The sequence below is a fragment of the Tinamus guttatus genome, unplaced genomic scaffold, assembly GCF_059628265.1.
Source record: "Tinamus guttatus ecotype Peru unplaced genomic scaffold, ASM5962826v1 Tinamus_guttatus_pri_ptg000602l, whole genome shotgun sequence".
In the NCBI taxonomy this organism is placed as follows: domain Eukaryota; kingdom Metazoa; phylum Chordata; class Aves; order Tinamiformes; family Tinamidae; genus Tinamus; species Tinamus guttatus.
In genome coordinates, this window is record NW_028289136.1 from 4,974,118 (window position 1) to 4,992,371 (window position 18,254).

At 40.9% G+C, this 18,254-nt stretch overlaps 1 protein-coding gene and 1 long non-coding RNA gene across 2 annotated transcripts in view; one reads left to right on the forward strand and one right to left on the reverse strand.

The window, feature by feature from the left end:
• TENM4 (teneurin transmembrane protein 4) overlaps positions 1-18,254 on the forward strand; it is a 364,557-nt gene that overhangs the window by 301,046 nt on the left and 45,257 nt on the right. Inside the window, 4 exon segments of the mRNA XM_088534989.1 lie at positions 493-636; positions 1,841-2,090; positions 4,612-4,632; positions 11,872-12,104. Coding sequence (XP_088391115.1) covers positions 493-636; positions 1,841-2,090; positions 4,612-4,632; positions 11,872-12,104 — 648 coding nt within the window.
• Positions 1-18,254, reverse strand: part of LOC148592420 (uncharacterized) — a 381,317-nt gene that overhangs the window by 89,140 nt on the left and 273,923 nt on the right. The window lies entirely within an intron of this gene.

The following is an 18,254-nucleotide window of genomic DNA, read 5'->3' on the forward strand; positions in this document are numbered from 1 at the left end:
ATTTGCCCTTTTGGCATTAACACTTGTCACAGTTCGACTCTGACGTAGGACTGTGATGGACTTAGTGCCCTTTGCTTCATTCGTGTAAGTCTTAGCCTTCCAATTAAGGCCATGATTTTTAGCAAATTCCTGTTATGCAATCTTAGAATAGAGTTAGTAGATGAGAGTAAAGTGCTACCCTTTATAAGACCAGCAGTGGCTTATAGCCTTAGAATACCCATTGTTTTAAAATAGGTCTTTAAATCAGTGCCTTTTGAATATTTAGCACATTTGGCCAAAATCTACAACTGTGTTGACCTTTCTTAATGCCGAGTGGCCTTTAAAGAGGAAAATATTAAGACTCTGCATTATTATGATGACATTTTAGATTAAATTGGCAGTTGCCTGCAGAAATGTCCTTACCCCCTGTCAGTTGAAACTCTGGCCTGTCTGCAGAAGGTACATTTTTGGATTACTAATCTGAGATATATTTTGTTTTTCTCCTGCTCATAGTTTCTGTGGGTTACGAATATGAATCTTGTCCTGACTTGATCCTATGGGAGAAGAGGACAGCTGTGCTCCAGGGTTATGAGATCGATGCTTCCAAACTTGGAGGATGGTCTCTGGACAAACACCATGCCCTGAACATACAAAGTGGTAGGTTGACTGTAATGCAGGGATGCAAGGTCCTGTTGTTCCTCATCATTTATAATTCAAAAGAAAGAAACCTGGCCAACACATGCACTCTCATGCACTGATTACCAACATATTATTTATAGTAACCTATGTTTATCAGCAAAGTGATCTTATATAAATTCAGAAGAACCTGGCGAAGATTAAGTTAAATGCCCGTGAGGCATATTGGTATCTCTAGCTTTGTATTGCCTTAAAAGAATGAGATTAACAGGGAGAATATTCCTAGGCTGGTTTCTGGCTCCAAAACAGGGGAATCTGTTCTGACTGTAAATGCTCCCAGGCATCAATGTGCAAGGATATTTCTTTTGATGACAGTGTTAAACTTTCATTGGAACCATGAAACCGTGAACGATGGTTCTATGGATAACTTCTCCAGTGAGGTTTTCACCGTCTCAAGAGAAACCTAATTACTAGTCTTCAAAAGACTAGTACTTATCCTTCCACTTCTATGCCCAGATCAGATCTTTCTTTGAAACCGCAATGTCTAGGTTTGCTTGCTCGTGATGATTTCCCTGCTGCAAAAATGAGAGACTTCATGGGTCACAAGGGAAATTTGAGGCACCAGAATCTTGAAGGGAGCTCAGCACTGTAGCCATGAGTCTTGAGAGCTGTTCCAACATGTTCAAAAGTATTGACTCCCTTTGAATGACGTCAGTGGTATGGGAGCAAACATCGAATTCAGCCCGTGCCACTGATGAAAACTCTCCACTTGGATGTTATAGGGGTGGTAAGTGGAGCTCCTGTAAGTCTTGCAGATGAAACATTTCCCTATGCAATGCACCATGGTTTTCCTGTCTCTTGTCTTTTCATGAGTGATATGATTTTTTGGAACTTGATAGGCTCCTGCAGAGTAAGGAGGGACAGAAAAGGCAAGTGAAAATACATGACATACTGAAAAGTGTATTTCATTCAAAAGCAAAGACAATATTGATATCTGCACATCCTTTTAAGCTGTAAGTAATGTGATGGGGCTGTAAAGAATGCTTGCCTCAGATAAGTGCCCCCTCAAATGAAAACATCATTAAACATAGGGCTATAAAATATGATAAAGCTTGCATGTGGTAGATTCCCCATCGGCATCAAGCATTGCCATTTTGTGGTTGCTTTGAGTCTAAGTTTCCCTGTGTTTGTTTTAATTTCCGTATTGATTTTTTTCACCTTCTAGGCATCTTGCATAAAGGAAATGGGGAAAACCAGTTTATTTCTCAGCAGCCACCTGTAATTGGGAGCATTATGGGCAATGGTCGCAGACGTAGTATTTCCTGTCCAAGCTGCAACGGTCTCGCAGATGGTAACAAACTCCTGGCTCCCGTTGCCCTAACGTGTGGGTCTGATGGAAGCCTTTATGTGGGAGATTTCAACTACATCCGAAGGATCTTTCCCTCTGGCAATGTCACCAACATATTGGAGCTAAGGTACACTGTGCTGCATGTGGCCAGTTATAGTTATGCTCTTTAGTTCTGTATAAAATTATAGGTTCCCATAAGCAAAATGAGTAAAACTCATAAAAAGCAACAATAGAACAGAAAAAAAAAAGGCTTTTGGAATTCAGCTCTTCTGCAACTCTTCTTACTTGGATTTATACTAGAGTCTTGGCCTAGCAAGCTCATCCAAAATTGAATCATACACAAAAAAAAAAAAAAAAAAAAGAAAGGGTTGTAGTTCTATGCTGCTAAATCAAACTGTGTTAATGTTTACCCCTCAGTCGTGTTAGAGACCAATGGGAATTCTTAAAATTAAAGGTCAGCCTCCAAAATAACCTAAGCTTGGAAGGACACAAAACTGATGGTGGTGTATAGAGGTTAATTAGGACAGATGATCATTCCTACTTAGGACTGTATGATCACGAAGGGAGTCGCGAATTCTGTTCTTTTCTGGTTGTTTTGTTGGGTACAAACACATTTATTACTATCAGGAGAAAAAGAAAGGCTTGTCAAGGAATATGCATTAAAAACAGGGGGAATATGATGTATTTGCTCTAAGTTCTGAGAAAGTGAAATAGATTTTGACTGAACTAAAGTTTTATATTAACCTAATTGGTGATGTTTTTCCTTTATTGTACAATAAAGGAGTTTGTACAAATCGACTTGCCCACTTCAAACTGCCAAGCCCTGATTCTGGACTCTTTATGTGGCCAGAATTATTCCATGCAAGTGAGTAAAGCTAAACCAGTGTTGAGATTTCTGTCCTTGAAAAACCTAAACTAAAGCTTAGTAGTCAGAATGAGGTTAGCTTGCTAGGAAGGTTCATATTTACTACAGAAGATTTGATCAGAATGTGGGCATCTCCCAAGAAATAAGAATCTCCCTGTTATATTCAAATTTAGTGTCATGTTTGCTGTGTTTGGGGACAAAAGTATAATCCCATTTCTGCAAGGACTGCCATATGGAAGTACCTGTTGCAGTTCCTTACAGCAGCAGGGCCACACACTGCAATGTCTTGTATTGCCATTTGTTCCACAAGGCCATGGATAAAACTGAAATAGCAAATCTGCAGCAGAACTGGTCTTGAGGTCCATTTAGTCTCTTCATTGCAAGAAGAGTGAAGCCTTTACTGTTGCAGGATCTTGCTGAAGACCTAATTTGACATGCAAAACCTAACCTTGCTTGTAGACCATAATGTACAAGCAAAACAATCCAGAGAACTATCACAAGGCTCCTTCCCAGGAAAACAAGAAGGAGAAACTGAATCAGGAGGCCCACACTGCTATGTTTACAGTCACATCCCAGAGGGTTGGGTAGCATTTTGAGTAAATAAGCACGAACTCAGTCCCTGCCATTCCATCATGTTATCCACAAGAATATAATATCTCTTATATTTGTAAGGTTGGAAGCTGGGATAAATCTTCTGCCCTGGAGCATATTAAAGAACATAACATTCTTCCAGTGCCAAAAAGTTATTTTAATGACCAAAGGTGAGATTTGCAAAGGAGCCTATGTGATTTGGGGCCCAAATCCCAATGCAACTCAGTGGGATTAAGAGCTCATTCCCAGAAGCATGATTTTGAAAATCCGATCCCTGGTTTATTGTCAGTGGAAATTCCAGACCCAGCAGAGCTTTTGCAGAATATTTCCTGGTTGGAAAAAAGAAAGTTGAAAGCTTTGAAAGAGTGGTCTTGCTGGGGTTTGTGTAGAGCCACAAAGTTAAATTTACTCCAGCATTAAATCTGCTGGAACCATTGCTTCTTCATCTGTGGCAACACTTAGGTTATTGGATCTAATAAACATTTCTTCACTCTGGTGTACTATAAAGTAAGTGGGTTCAGATGCAGGCTGACTAAAAAGCTATGGGAGGAAAGTCGTTGCTTTTGGGCTAAAGGGATTTTGTTTGTGCCTTCGCAGATCAACATCTCCTTGGAGATTAACACGTGGGGTTTGTTTGTTCTTTTAGAGGGTAGTCTCTGTTGCAGAGGGGAAAGGCAAATGCATGTGGGTCGCAGTTACCTGCAGTCGAGTTATGTAACTAGATCCATAAAAAATGACCAGCTCAACATGGTTTCAGTCTTCTGGTCTGCAGTTGATGAGTTTAAGGCAATGAATCGCCACCTATTAAATGTGCAACTGCTAAGTTACCTTTGAAAATCTGAAGGTATTGCTTTGATTGATAGTGGGGGAAAAAAAAACTGTAAAAGTAGATGTATCTACATATATTAGCTCAATATTTCTCTTTATGATAAAGTCTGCCTAGTCCTATCTCTTGAATAACTCCAAGCAGGTGAGAGCACACTTCCTTTGTGATATGCAACAGTACATAAGTGAGCTCCCTGACAAGTAATATCCAATATAAAATATATCAGTGTCATTCCTGCTGTCTTTATTTTTTATTGCAATGTATGATACAGTTACTGTCAAGTTTTCAATCTGCTAATAATGCTTCGAACCGAGCTGCTAACACTTCATTCTTTCTTCTATTCCCTGCTTTCCTGTCTTCTGTCAGAAATAAAGATTTCAGACATAGGTAAGCCAACCAGTGGAGAATTCTTATGCTGCTCCCTGTCTTGTTGCATGTTATTACACAGTGAGCCACAAGTGCCATTTCCAGATGATTCAATAGCCAATGAAGCTGGTGTGATTAAAGCTGGCGTAGGCGCTCAGTCATCAGAACTGGAAGGCATTAATCAGAAAGCAAGATCACACAGACTTCTGCATGATCTGTAGACAGAGAGAACTAGACATAGACATCACAAGCAAGGTAACGAGAGGAAGTGGGTGGAAGGAAAAGTGGATGGGAATTAACCAAGAAAGTAGCGTAAGGACACTCTCGGGGTACAAGTCACTTGAATACAGCTTTGATGGAAAAATAATTCTTTTCTATGTCTTCCTTTTGCATTTGGGGATTTTAGCAGGCATATTGAAGGGCCAAATGCACCCCAGCATCACCTACCAAACTAGCTGACAGTTTGAGCTCTTCATAGAAAGCTTTCACTTTAGTGAAAGTATGTCAGGCTCAAATGTGAGCTGGTGTAACAGCGAACCTCAGCCAGGAAATACAATAAGTAAAAAGAAAAGAGTAATAACAAGCAAACAACATGAAAGAGAGACTCTTAAATCGGAGCTTTGTCACTGGGAATATTTGTCACTTGGGTTCACTGGAGTTGCAGTGGGTTTGATGCAATCAGTTGCATTCGGGAAGGCGTCAACCTACTGTGACCATCTGCATTTGCAAGGACTCCTCTATCTCTGACAAGTTTCCCATCTTTCTCCCTAAATGCTTGCTAAATTAGGAGCTTAGACTGTGGAATTGGAATTTTGTTTTGGGATTTTGTTTGGAATTTTGTTTTGGAACTTTGTTTTGGGGGTGTTGCATTTTGAATTGGGGATTTCTTTTTCCTTGTTCCTGTAACTTTGTAGAGGCGGTGCAAAAGTAGAAATGTTTATTATATCTGCATGCCTGAAAACGCAACAGATTAGAAACTACTTTTGTTTCTTAGTGCCAAAATATTAATGGAGGGCTGAGCTTCCCTGTATAATGGACTGGCACAAATTTGTATTAATGGGGGCAGGAATGTATGCAAGACACCTTCATCAGAGTGGATTCCTTGTCTCCTCTTTCATATCATAAGAAAGCACTAGCAAAACTGATTTCTCTTTGGAACAGCCATGTTGTATCCTTAATGCCCTAGAAAAAGAACGTCACCGAAATTTACTTGCTATGGTGCTGAAGGGCAGCAGCTGAGTAGTTATTACAAGAAGAGTTTATATATATGGAGCTCATAACTGAGCCAAGATACATGGACTGGTCACAAATACAAATACTAGTCAGAAATTTCTTAAGTCTGCCTGCTTGGTATGGCTCTGGTGGCATCTGCAGATGCTACCAGAGCCATACCAAGCAGGCAGACTTAAGAAATTTCCTAAAAACTATGGAATGAAATGAAAAAAAGCCAAGGCATGCTTCTTTCAATGCAATGCCTGTCTCCCAAAGGGGACCAGGATGGGAGGAGGTGAGGAGCTCTAGATCAAACATTCCCACCTGTAGGTAGCTTAAGGGGCTCACTCATATGAGTTAGCAGATGCTCTGTATCATTTGCCAAAATACTTTCTTGTTGGGAAACCTCTTTATTCCCAAGCCACAAAGAAATGGGCGCAGCTCTGATAACCACGCTTTGAGCTCCAGAAGGTCCTAAACTTGGTCCCAGTGATGGACAGTGATAGCTGCAAGGGGTGAGATGCACAGGAATGAATCTTGGCATTTTGGAAAGGTTGAAATCCGTATGCAAAAGCCTTTTTATTGTTGGAGGAGGATTTATTCCCTTCCTAAGTAGCCTTCTAGATTTGGAGCTTAGTTCTACAGCACAAAATAGGTAGCCAAGGTTCAATTCTCTGTAACAGCTGAAATGGCTGTGTGCCAACATGGGGATGTCAGCTAAGCCAGAAAGCATCACCAAATTGTGATGCCTCCCAATTTTATGCCCATCCATCATTCAGTAATATGGCTTTTTCCGAGCATGACAATAATAATTTGCCGTTGATTAGCATTATCTTTTCTTTGCAGGAAAATGGAGGGCAGTGAGGCATTTCTGTCATGAAGATGTGCAAAAAATAGCTGTTCTTAAATATATTCCTCCTTTCTTGTTTCCATTTGTATCTATCTCAGTGAAATAAAACTACACTTAGTGGCAAAAACAGATGTGTGAAAGAACTGCCTATGATCAGATCAGAAATCCTTTGCAATCTATGGGTTGGCTTACAGCATTGTTACTAAGTTTTATTACTCAGCCTGTCACACTAGAAGAGTTTTGGGCATCGCACACAAACTGAAAACACTGAAAGGCCAAGAGTAAATTCAGCTCGCTGCACTGTGTGGCCTCCTTATGTACTAATCTATTGAGTGTCATCCAGGGAAAAAAAGACCGGTATCTTAAACAAGTTACAATAAAAATCCTGTGTTTGTGAGCTGCAGGGTGCTTAGCATGGAGCCATGGAAATGCAGCCCCACGGAACAAAAAACTCTCAGCTCCAGGAATTCAGTAGTTCTTTAGTTACCAGCAAACGCATGTGGCCAGCAAGGCTCGGGGAACACGGAGCAGCCAGCACTGCTGCTGGACAGTAGCACTAGAGAGTTTTACACAGATGGTTTCGTGCACTAAAACAGGCATTGGATGCAATGGAGTGCCAGAGTTTTATTCAGATTAGCTATATCCAGTAAATAAGTTTGGTGTTGTGGCTGCTCCTGTCCATTGGTTATAGTGGGAGCCAGACCTCAGCAGCCCTATGGAATAAATGGTCTGGATCCTTAATTACTCTCTTGAAATCACAACCCCCAGTATTCGTGATAGCAAGGCTAAGTATACAGACTAAGCATGAGTAAGACCTTTGGTATCTTCATTTCCTTCATCTACCTGTTTTGCTAGGCCTCCACTTACTTTTTCTAAGAGCACAGGAGTTTCTGGATCAGACCTGAGGTCTTCTAGGGTGTACTTAATCTTGTCTGATATCAGACATTTGTAAAATACATGTCTAATCACTATCAATTTTCTCAACCCTTTGGGTCATCAGTAGGTACTTCTGGAGTGCCATTCCTTTCTTCCTAGACAGGGTCAATGGATTCTGCCCTAAGTACAAAATAGTGTTACAATTAACACTATTAAGGAGCTGTCCTTAAGAGGTGGTAGATACCCTTGCTCTCGGAAAACGAGGTGCCATTCAACTTTTAAGATAAATGTTTAAAACAGGTCAGATGAATCATACCTCAAAAGTTGCTATTTCTCTCCTTTCACTCTGAAGGGAGTTAAGGCAGCCAGTTAAATGTAGGGATCTGCCTTGCACATGTCTAAAGTTTGGTGAAATGAGCACCGTAGGCTTTGAACAGCAGCCAGAGAAAAGGTGCTGACATTAGAGGATAACCTGCCAAAACCAAAGACAACCTCCTTCCAACCCTTATCACTTAGAGCCTGCCTCCCCACTCTGCAGCTGGAGGTTTCTTCCCCAGTCTCTTCTAAAATAAGGGCTCTAAGCCTAAGGAAACACTAACAACCTGGCCCTTTCTTTCAGACTGTGCATCTATTACAGAACTACAGAAGCAATGCAGATGAGTGCTACGTATCTGGCTATTCCCTTGTTTTTCTTATTTTTTTTACCACTTTCCTTTCTCTTGCCCACATGTAAGGAATCAGATAAAGCATAAGCACTTTAAAACAGAGTCTGAATCACTTAGCCTATCTGCAGCATATCTGCTGCACACCAAAGGGTGCTAACTCCATCTTGTCCAAATAATGCAAATGGAAAAAAAAAAAAAAAAAGGAATAGGACAAGAAAAGTGTATGGGAGAGCATATTTGCAACCCCAACCAACTGGATCACTGTGAATCTAAAAGTTACCTTCGTTTTCCCAGCACAGTGCTGTAACACAAGTGATATAAGAATATTACTTTCATTTCACTTTGTTGTGCAGTACTTCTGCTTACAAAAACTGTCCTCACTTCCCAGTGGCTCCATCGATGGTGGAGTTGTTAGTGCCCACCCAAACTGTGTGTTCTTGGCTAGAGATCAGCCCTCCCCAGCCCAGCAACTTTTACTTTGTTGTTCCAGGGGATTAAAATATCAATGCAGCACTCAGTGTTTCTCCTAAAAAGACTTAATAGGAGAGATCTGAATGGGAAATCAGCTTTTCACCCTTAGTTTTTCACCCTTTGTCCATTTTCCAGTGGCGACAGTCTCTATGGAGGATAAATATTCTAAGACTACAAATACTGTAACCGATTAAGTCTTCTGAATAGTACAAAATCCTGTCTTTTATTTTGCTCCCTTATCTTACAGAGAGATGAGAGAGGATGAAAGAAAGAAAAAAAGAAAGGAAAAAAAAATCTCTGCTTTGCCACAGGCAGATTTATTTCAGTTGTTGTTCAGTCCAATTTTCTACTTGGATTTGCCTATTGATTGCTACTCTAAATATAAAGCAAAGCCTCAGAGTTCGAGGTTTCAGTGCCCATACATTATCATAGATGAAGGGAAGTAGTTTTGAAACTTCTGGAACTAATGTGTTTATTTAGCATCCTTCATACTGAAAGATCTCAAAGTGTCAAACAAAAATTTCACTGTTGGGCATCTTCCCCGCGTATTGGTTAAAACTGTTGACCGAAGCCAGTGGGATAAATTCCAGTTTGGTCATTCTTAAACACTTGTCTTTCACCATCTCTGCTCCAAAGCATTCCAGCTCCAGTGCTCAATTCCATAAGCTGTCCAGGGGAGCCTTCCTTCTGACAGAAGTCCTATGATTGGATCAGCATGTAGGATACTGTGGGAGGCCTGGAAAATAAGAAGTCCAGACAGCACAAGTGAACCAGTGCTTCCCATTGCTGACCCAGAGCCTTGCAGCTGCAAAGAAGTACTTTGTGTTGGGACCGCCTATCCCATTAATAGCCTTGGATTTAGAAGGGCAATTATATGTTTTAGGAGCCTTTCACCAGGTGACATCCAAAATAGTTTTTAAGTGACTCATGATTATTATTATCCAATGGATATTTTAATTAACATAAATTTCTACCTCCACCTTTCCCAAGGTGAATTTGCTGGTAAACGGATCTGCACATCTATGGTATCAAGCTGTACAAAGGATTAAATTTTAGCCTTTCAGAGCTTATCTTTTAATTTTAAATGCATAGTGATTGTAAACTCTGATTTCAGCCCTGTATTTCTGAGGAAAACAGCATCTCATTAGCAAAACTCACCCTGGGTTACCAGCAAGTACTCCAAATGCTACCTTTAAATAACAGGTTTTTATTTAGACAGTTAGATTTTGGTGGGAAGTGCAGTTCAGCTATTTTGCCAGATAAATGTTTCACTTTTCCATGGTTCTCTGCTCAGCGGTTAAAAGGAACGTGCATCTGTTTATGTGTCCATGCTACACAGGAGTTCTCATTAAGGAATAAAGAGCTCTCTCCTTCACAGAAGTTGTGGTCAGTAGTTAAGACCACTGCAGTGAGGCCATGAAATCGAAATATAAACTCTAATGATAGTGCTGGGATGGGGAACAGGAATATCAGGTTCAGCCAACAATTTTTTTCCATCTTTGAGAAAGTTATTTGCCTTTGCCCGTCTGCAAATGGCCCAGTGTGAGACTCAGTGCAAGGTATCTATGCTTTCCAGGTAAAGATATTAAAGAATTGTAAAGTGTCATTAAAAATGTCCACCTCCCATGCAAAACAGAGATTATGAAAGGCTCCAAAGCTGACTGACATTGAGCTGAGCTTTGTTAAGACAGTCAGCTGGAAGTGCAAGGCCCCCATCAAAAATGGATGATGGATTCCTATGGGGAAGCTTTTCCACCAGGGTTGAACCCACTTGCTTAGTGTGAGTGACATGCAGGTAAATGAAATAATACCCTACCAGCTCACTGTCACTGGAAGGAATAGATGGAGACTGAACTGTCAGGCTGGAGCTGTCTTGAAGGTCAGAGCATTTTATTTAGCAAGAATCAGTGCCATTTGTGGAGATGAAGTCTGTTCAGACTTTAATAAGATAAATCACAAGGGATATTCTCAAATAAATGAGAAAGGCTTTTTTTTTTTCTTCCTAAAGTATTAAGTAATTTGAATGAAGGACCAGCATATGGCTTTTTAAAACTGAGAATAATTCATTATTTTTTATGTGTTTGAAGAAGGGTTAATTTTCCTAACACAAAGGTTGAAGGAAAGAGGAAAGTTTGTGTTATGAGGGACAGAGTCAACCATGATAGACTCTCAGGTTTCTAGCCAGCTTCTCCTGGAGTAATTCCGCTAAAAGTGCAAAATTATGAACTATGGCCTATCCATTTAGCATGATTCCTAGGGAGCTGATAAGTTTGGACATTTTGGAGGGTTCTGGAGAAAAGCTGAGAATATTTCATACTTAATCTCTAGAGGTCCCTTCCAACCTTCTGTGATAATGATAATACTTAGCCTTTCTTAGAAGGAAGGAGAGCTGTGTTCATGCAGCAGGTTTAAACTTGGTTTGCAGCTCAAAAGTTGCAACTCAACAGATACTAGTAGCAAATAATTTTAATAAGATGAGATCACATGAAATTGCAGCTAGAATCCTTCAAAGACAGTGCCTAAAACTGGTTGTTTCTGTTTCAATTCCATTGATTGTTTCCAAATAATGGATGCTAGTGTGTCCATTTCTTCCTCCTTGGGCTCATTTATTGCTGTGTAACTAAAAACAGAATTTTGTTAAAGAACATGATTTTTTTTTTTTGCTTTGTTTTCTAGATTTAGTGTCCTATGTTTTCCACTCAGTAGCTGTCACACTAGCATCAGTTCTTCGGGGCTATGTCTATAATAAGGAAATTAAACAATCCTGAGAATTGGAACTCAATTCATAGCAGTTGTGGAAGGGTTTTGGCTCTGGCCAACTATCCCTCTCCCTGAAAATGCCCAAGCCCAGCTTGGATGTTAGTGCCAGTCAGAGCTTATTCCACAGGCAGGTTGAATGCAGTGACCCCAGCTTGGAGGATACAAGAGGTAGACAGTGTGGCCAGGAGCCTTCCCTGCTGGCTGGCCTCTGTGTCAGAGCAGGCTCCCAGGCACAGCTGCTGGGGACAGATATTGCTGGGAACCCAAGTTATAACACGTCCTGTACTAACATTGCTAAACAGAGCGCTGCCTTACTTCTCCACTCTGTCTGCCTTGAGCATTTTTATCCTCTAAAATGCTAACGCTGCCTGTTTACTTAAGGAAATATCATCTGAAAAATAATAACATCATACCCTTGCTTTTCAGCCACAGCCCAGCTCATAAGTATTACTTGACCACAGATCCGATCACTGGCTCCATCTACCTCTCTGACACCAACAGCCGTCGCATCTATAAAATCAAGTCAACCACATCTGTGAAAGACATTGTGAAGAATTCAGAGGTCTTGGCTGGCACAGGAGACCAGTGCCTTCCCTTTGATGATACCCGCTGTGGAGATGGAGGCAAAGGCACCGACGCTACCCTTACAAATCCTAGGGGTGAGATTGCTTCTTCTTCACAGGCATTTTTAAAGGGACCTTTTTGGAAGGTGCAAGTTTAATTACCCTGGAGACTTCTTCTCTCCAAGCAGAAGATGTCCTAGGATTTTGCAGGCCTTCCCAAGCCAACCACTAACAGTTTTTAAGTGTTTCTCTTTAGAAATAAGAGTGGGTATGTCACACACTCAGCCTGGGTCTTTTTATTGAGGTGGCCGGGTGGAGTGCCAGACACCAGAGTGCAATAACTGGCAATATGCCCAAAGGGCAATTGAATGAAACCACCCACCAATTTTATAACCCACTTAGCCACTAGTCCTCCTTAGACTGAATTCACTTATTTTCAGTTTACTGGGGCCTTCTTGGCCCGATCTCAATGAGTATCATACAGCTAAAATAGCAGCAAAACCCCCAAATATCTCAGGTAAGTAAAATTCAAATGTATACCTTGACACTAGTTATCCGGGTTTTCAAAAAATATGATTTCTATCCATATAGATTAAAATATTGATAAAAGGATGGTCTCAATCAGTGAAACTTCATCCGATTCCTGATTAGCTTAATGCAATTTGATAAAAGCACAGTCAAACCAAAATAAAAGCATCACACAGCCTTCACGACTGCTAACTAAATTGTCTCAAAACAGGTTTAGCCAAACATATGCAGTCCTGCGTGTAGCCAAGACTTCAGTCTGGCAGTCTCAAGGTAACAAGCTCTGCATATGGAGGATGTCACTGCTCCCAGCTGTCCATGTTCCGCAGAAAATCCACACGGAGGGTGCGAGGATTAGGAGGAAGGCATTGCTGGTGCAGCTACCTTCTGCTCCCATGCAGAGCTTGGCCCTAGGGCTGATTTGAGAAATGTGTCACTTTTGCCTCTTGCATGACTTCTTGCCCTGCTGGTAGGATACGTGAGAATCCTTTATGGATTCCTCCTTTGACACAGCAGTGTGTTGCAGGTTTCTTTTCATTGCAGCTGGAAGTGGTGGCTGTCCCCTTCCTGTCACCGCAGCAGTTTCCAAGCCTTCCCCAACCTCCCCTTAGAGCAGCCTCTCAGCAAAACCTGAGGGTCCTTTAAGATGTTATTTCACAAAGCAGGGAAGAAAAAAAGGCAGCTGAGCTGTTGTTTCTCTTCCCAGTTGGATTTGTTAGGAAGTTATTTTTCTTGACATAGAAGTGTTATTGCATCCAAGAAACTGATTTAGTGAACTTTTGTGTCAGCTCTACCTTTTTTTTTTTTTTTTTTGTTACATATAGGCTAGTTGTTTCCTGGCAAGATGCAGAAGAAATTCCCCTGGAGGGCTTAGTCTTTGCCAAAAAATACCGAAGGCCAAATTTCTACCCTCATAATATTCCAAGGACCCAGCCTGGGTTCCTAGAGTGCTCCATAGTCCAATGAAGTTACCCTTTACATCTGGATGAAGTATTGCCAGAGGCACAGCTACCTGTGGGAGCTGAGGGGGAATTGTCTCCCTGAAAAGGAGAGGGCTGAGTGAGAAGGAATTTAAGACTTGGCCAGAGAGATTCAGGCAGTCTAACAGATGAGTCATGAGATCAGGAAATCTGGAAATCTGTAATCCAGTTTTCTACCCCACTTTGATGTTCAACCAGTGTAAATAAGAAAAGCTTTTATTGGACCTCCATTCTCCCTCGTACAAGATAAGAGAAACATTATTCATTTCCCTACATGCGTGGAGGTTGCAAGGTTTAGCTGAATTATGTTTCTACATCTGCTGTGGGAAACAGTGCTCTGGAGTTCAAAGCTTTCAGCTCTGAAATCCTTCTTGTTGGCAATTCAAGCTCTCAGGAGGCTGTTCTTCCACCTCAGCCATAAACTGCAAAATGCATGCATTCATTCCTCATGGCTCTGAAATTTGACAAAATAGAGGTAAATTGAAGGTGAAAGAGGAAATGAGTTGAAGCAAAATGGTAACAACAACGAAAAATAATCCAGAAACACCTCCAATGGAAAGTTCATAAATAGTGTTCCTTGATGTGGTTCTAGCCTGAGTTTGCAGTCTTCTGAGACAACAGCTTTGACAAGTGTGACTTCCCATTTACCTCAATAAATGATTAACAGTGAAAACTCACACTGACAATGTAAAGTCAGCATTGTTTATACTTTTATTGCAGCTTATCCTAGCAGAAGAATCCAGCAAATACTCTTTACTGGTGTAATTGTATTTCATAATAGTTCAAAACAAAAATTATCTCCTATGAACGTAATCAGTAGTCCTCAGGTTATGCTCTAGTTTCCTGTCTTGGTAGGGGAATAGACACCTATAAGTGAATGATCAAAGGAAATTAGAAGGCTGGTCTGTACCTAAAGATACCAGCATCCAGGACAGGGATATCTGGGCCGGGGACACACTTGGAAAATTATTGGAAAGGCTAAAGCCAATGATTTTGACTGAACACAACTACTTCATGCAAGGGAGCAGGATCTGTGTATTGTAAGGACAGCTTTGCAGTTTGCTCAGAGACTCTAAGGAAACAGAGTTTTGCCTCTACTTTCATGCTGTTTTAATTAGCTGATACTTGCAGCTTGCTGGAAAATGCTGAGAAAAGATGCTTTTGACAGATGAAACCCAGCAATTCATAGAGAACGGAGAATCAGTCATAGGGTGTCAAAATATGTTTTTATATCTATATCTATTTGTATCTATTTTTAGAGTCTTAGGCCGGTTAGACATCTACTGTGAACTGACCTTCTTGGCTCCAATACTTCACAGTGATGAAGCAGCCTCTGGAAGTGCCTGTCTCCTTCTGTTGAATGCCATGATCTAATGGCTATCACCATTTGGAATGATTCTGCTCTTTTCTTGAAAAGCATCTTTCTTCCATAGCTTTGGTCACTTCTTCCAATTGCCACCTTACCTTCCATTAGCCCAGAGGGGATAATGCCTCTGAGGTAACCTCTGGAGAAAAGTTCCTGTCTCTCTCCAGTGAAAGACAAGAGAACTACCTTGAGATGGTCACCGTAGATGAGATACTAGGATGGATTAAACACATCCCTAGAATTCCACTCTTTTTTGGCTTCTCTGGTAAGGTATTTTATATACAATACAGGGCAAAGAGATCAACAGATGAAACAGTGGTGGCAGCATGGTATTTATCATAGCTATTAGGAGCCAGTCTGATACTTCCAATTCGTTTGCCACAGAGCACAGCAGAGCTTTCAGATGCTAATGAATTCCAATATATCCTTGCAAATTAAAGTGTTACCACTTTCTAATTATCATCTGCTAATAATGATCCTCTTCTACAAGCAATCTAAAGAAAAATTAAAACTGCAGCTTGTCAGAGCATTTGTTTTCATCTGAATACTCACCAGTGGTTCTCCTCAGGAAAATGTTGTGGCAGAGAAATTGCCAAGGAGCCTGCAATTAACAGAGATTACAGTGACAAGTCTGACACAATAAAAAGACAGTTTTGAAGGGACAAGGGGTTGGGGGGATTCATTCATTTAGCGCTACAAAAACAATGCAAAATGAAGTAATTAGTTTGTGGAGAGATCACTTCCTTCACTGTGTCCTGCTGCAAGTGTAAACAAAACCTTGGTTTTTCACTAAGTGCTCACAAGTTTTGGCAGAATTTTTAAAAAATGAAACTCAACCCTTCTTAATTTTTTTTTTTAATCAGCTAATAATATTAGGGCCATTTCAGGAGAAGTCAACGTCTGATTGAGCAGAATATTCTATCTCTGACTATAGCCATAACAGAAATTTAAGGAAAGGGGCAAGGAAAGAGTGACCTTTCCCTTCTAACACTCCTGTGTCTAGTCATCAGGAGTCTTTTGGGGGCGTTTTGAGAATTGCACCTGAACCTCTAGAAACTGCCCTTTTTGCCTTCAAAAGATGCTGTTCTAGTAGGTTCCACAGTGTGTTTAGGCACATCATGAGTAAGTGTTCCTGTTCTGAGAGCAGAGTACTATTTTCTGTTCTTTCCTCCATGCCTTTCCTTGTCCGTTCCCTTTGTCTAACTCCCTTCGTAACTGCTGCGGAGTGTGAGGCTGATCTTTTCAGAAAACTTTTCACAAGAATTCCAAAATCTCTTCCCTCTGAGCTATTTCACAGCTTATTGCATGTGGATAGTTAGGCTTACTCTTTCTCCTGTGAATTTCTTTGCACATTTTGACATTGATTTTCATGTGTCTTTTTAGCACCCAATCATTCAGCATCTAGTCAAACAAGAAAGCTCCAAATATTCTTTTACTTAAAAGAATTCTTTTTCTCTCTTTTTTTTTTCTAAGTTGAGCTACATCTGCAGTATAACCATATTTAGCAGTTTGTCTTTTAGAACAAACTCCCTGGGTTCACGTATCTCCTTGTGGCATAATGTTGGTTGTCACTTCCTCACACTATAACATCCTGATATTTCAAGCAAATGTCATCGTGTCACGACGTTTTTTCAGCACAAGTCACCGTTGCGATGTGCGCAGCACTGCAAGCTGTTGTTGCATGTGGAATGTGAGACCATTCGAGGAGAACCAGCATGATTTCATAACCTATGTGTTTCATAACTCAAAGTGTAAAATTAGACGTGCAACACCACATAGGTAGCAGCGGCAGATGTTTTACTCAGTAACTGCAGCTGAACTTCTAGCTGCATGCTGAAAACTTTTAATTCCCCTTACGTTCATATGGAAAGATTTCTGCCAAAGCAAACCGGTATCTCTTCTGGATCTACATGAACATGTGAATTACCCATTACTGTGCCCATTTCCAGAAGACAGCTGGAAACTAGAGCTGGAACTGTGTCACTGTCAGAGAGGAAATAGGAATTCCTGTCTATAAAGATCTGGTCTGACCTGAACTACTAAGGAGCCATGAGGTGCCTTTTCCCCTCCACAGAAGTCATCCATCCAATGACACTTCTCTGTGGGAGAGCAGGGCTCCTCATCATAACAAATCCAGAGGATTTAATTCCAAGACAGATGACTAAGGTCAGGAAGGGATTGGAGCCCTTGCTATGCAAAAAGCACTGGCCTGATCTCATGAGGCAGTAAAGAAAGGCAAAGCTGTCTGTCAACCTGTGAACTAAGGACCAAGAACTTAGCCAAGGTAAATAATTATATTGTTCAGGGGATCATAATGTAGACCAAAGAGAATATGCTAGAGCTACAGCTTGCCTAGTGCCTGATGTCCTCCCCTGCTTGTCCTTAATACTGCTTGTACAAGAAGGGAGTGAAAAAAAATGGATTTTACCTGCGTTTTTAGCATTTTGCACAAGGCAAATCCTTACTGCCTTTCTAGGGCAGTGAGACCTAGCAGTGCAAAGGAGAATTAGGATTTGGCAGACTAAAAACTATTACCCTGAGAAGAAAAAAAAAGAAGAAAGAAAGAAAGCTCTGTGATAGCAACACCTGTGCATGCTTTTTTCCCCAGAGTCGGATGATAAGTGGTAACTTTGTTATCTGATTTCAACTTATTCAGATCTCCCCGTTCTTTGTCTAAGCTGCAATGCAAAATAATGTTGTGCCATAAACTGTAGGATGTACAGATTATTGTTGCAGTAACTGGTTCATCAGAGCAGCCATCAGACCCAAGTGTTGAACACTGTGAGAAAGTGTCAGCACACACTGCTGATAAGTCCAATACAGTACATATGGAACTAGCAAAGAGAGGACATTCTGCCTCATTTAAAATCACATTATCCAGCCTGCCACCTTGCACTGTTTTTGGCCTGTCACACAGACGAATGGACAGGAGCCCTGAAAAATACTAGTTGTGAACCTGGGAAAGGGTAAGAGCCTCTTGAATTTGACAAAAGTCAATTAAGAACAACTGAGTGCTTTATTGTGCCTCTTCCAAAAGGCACATCTGCCATATTGCTTAAAGAACTCAATTGTCTTCCTAGTTGTCAAGCATATACCAGCAAACACTGAAGAACTTGCCATTTTGAGGGCAAAATAATTAGAGAAGCAGTAACCTTCAGCAGCAGACGCTAGTGACAGGTGACATATGCCAATATCTTGGATGACTCACTGACAGGGTGCCAACTGGGGCTCAGTGCTGACAGATCTCATGGCATGTAAAGACATCTTCCTTAAAGCCATGGATGCAGGCAAGATGCTTATTCTGCCACATCTCTCTGCAGCTTTTGACAAAGTGTGGAAGATCCAGCTAATACATTTGTGTTGTATAGGGAGAAT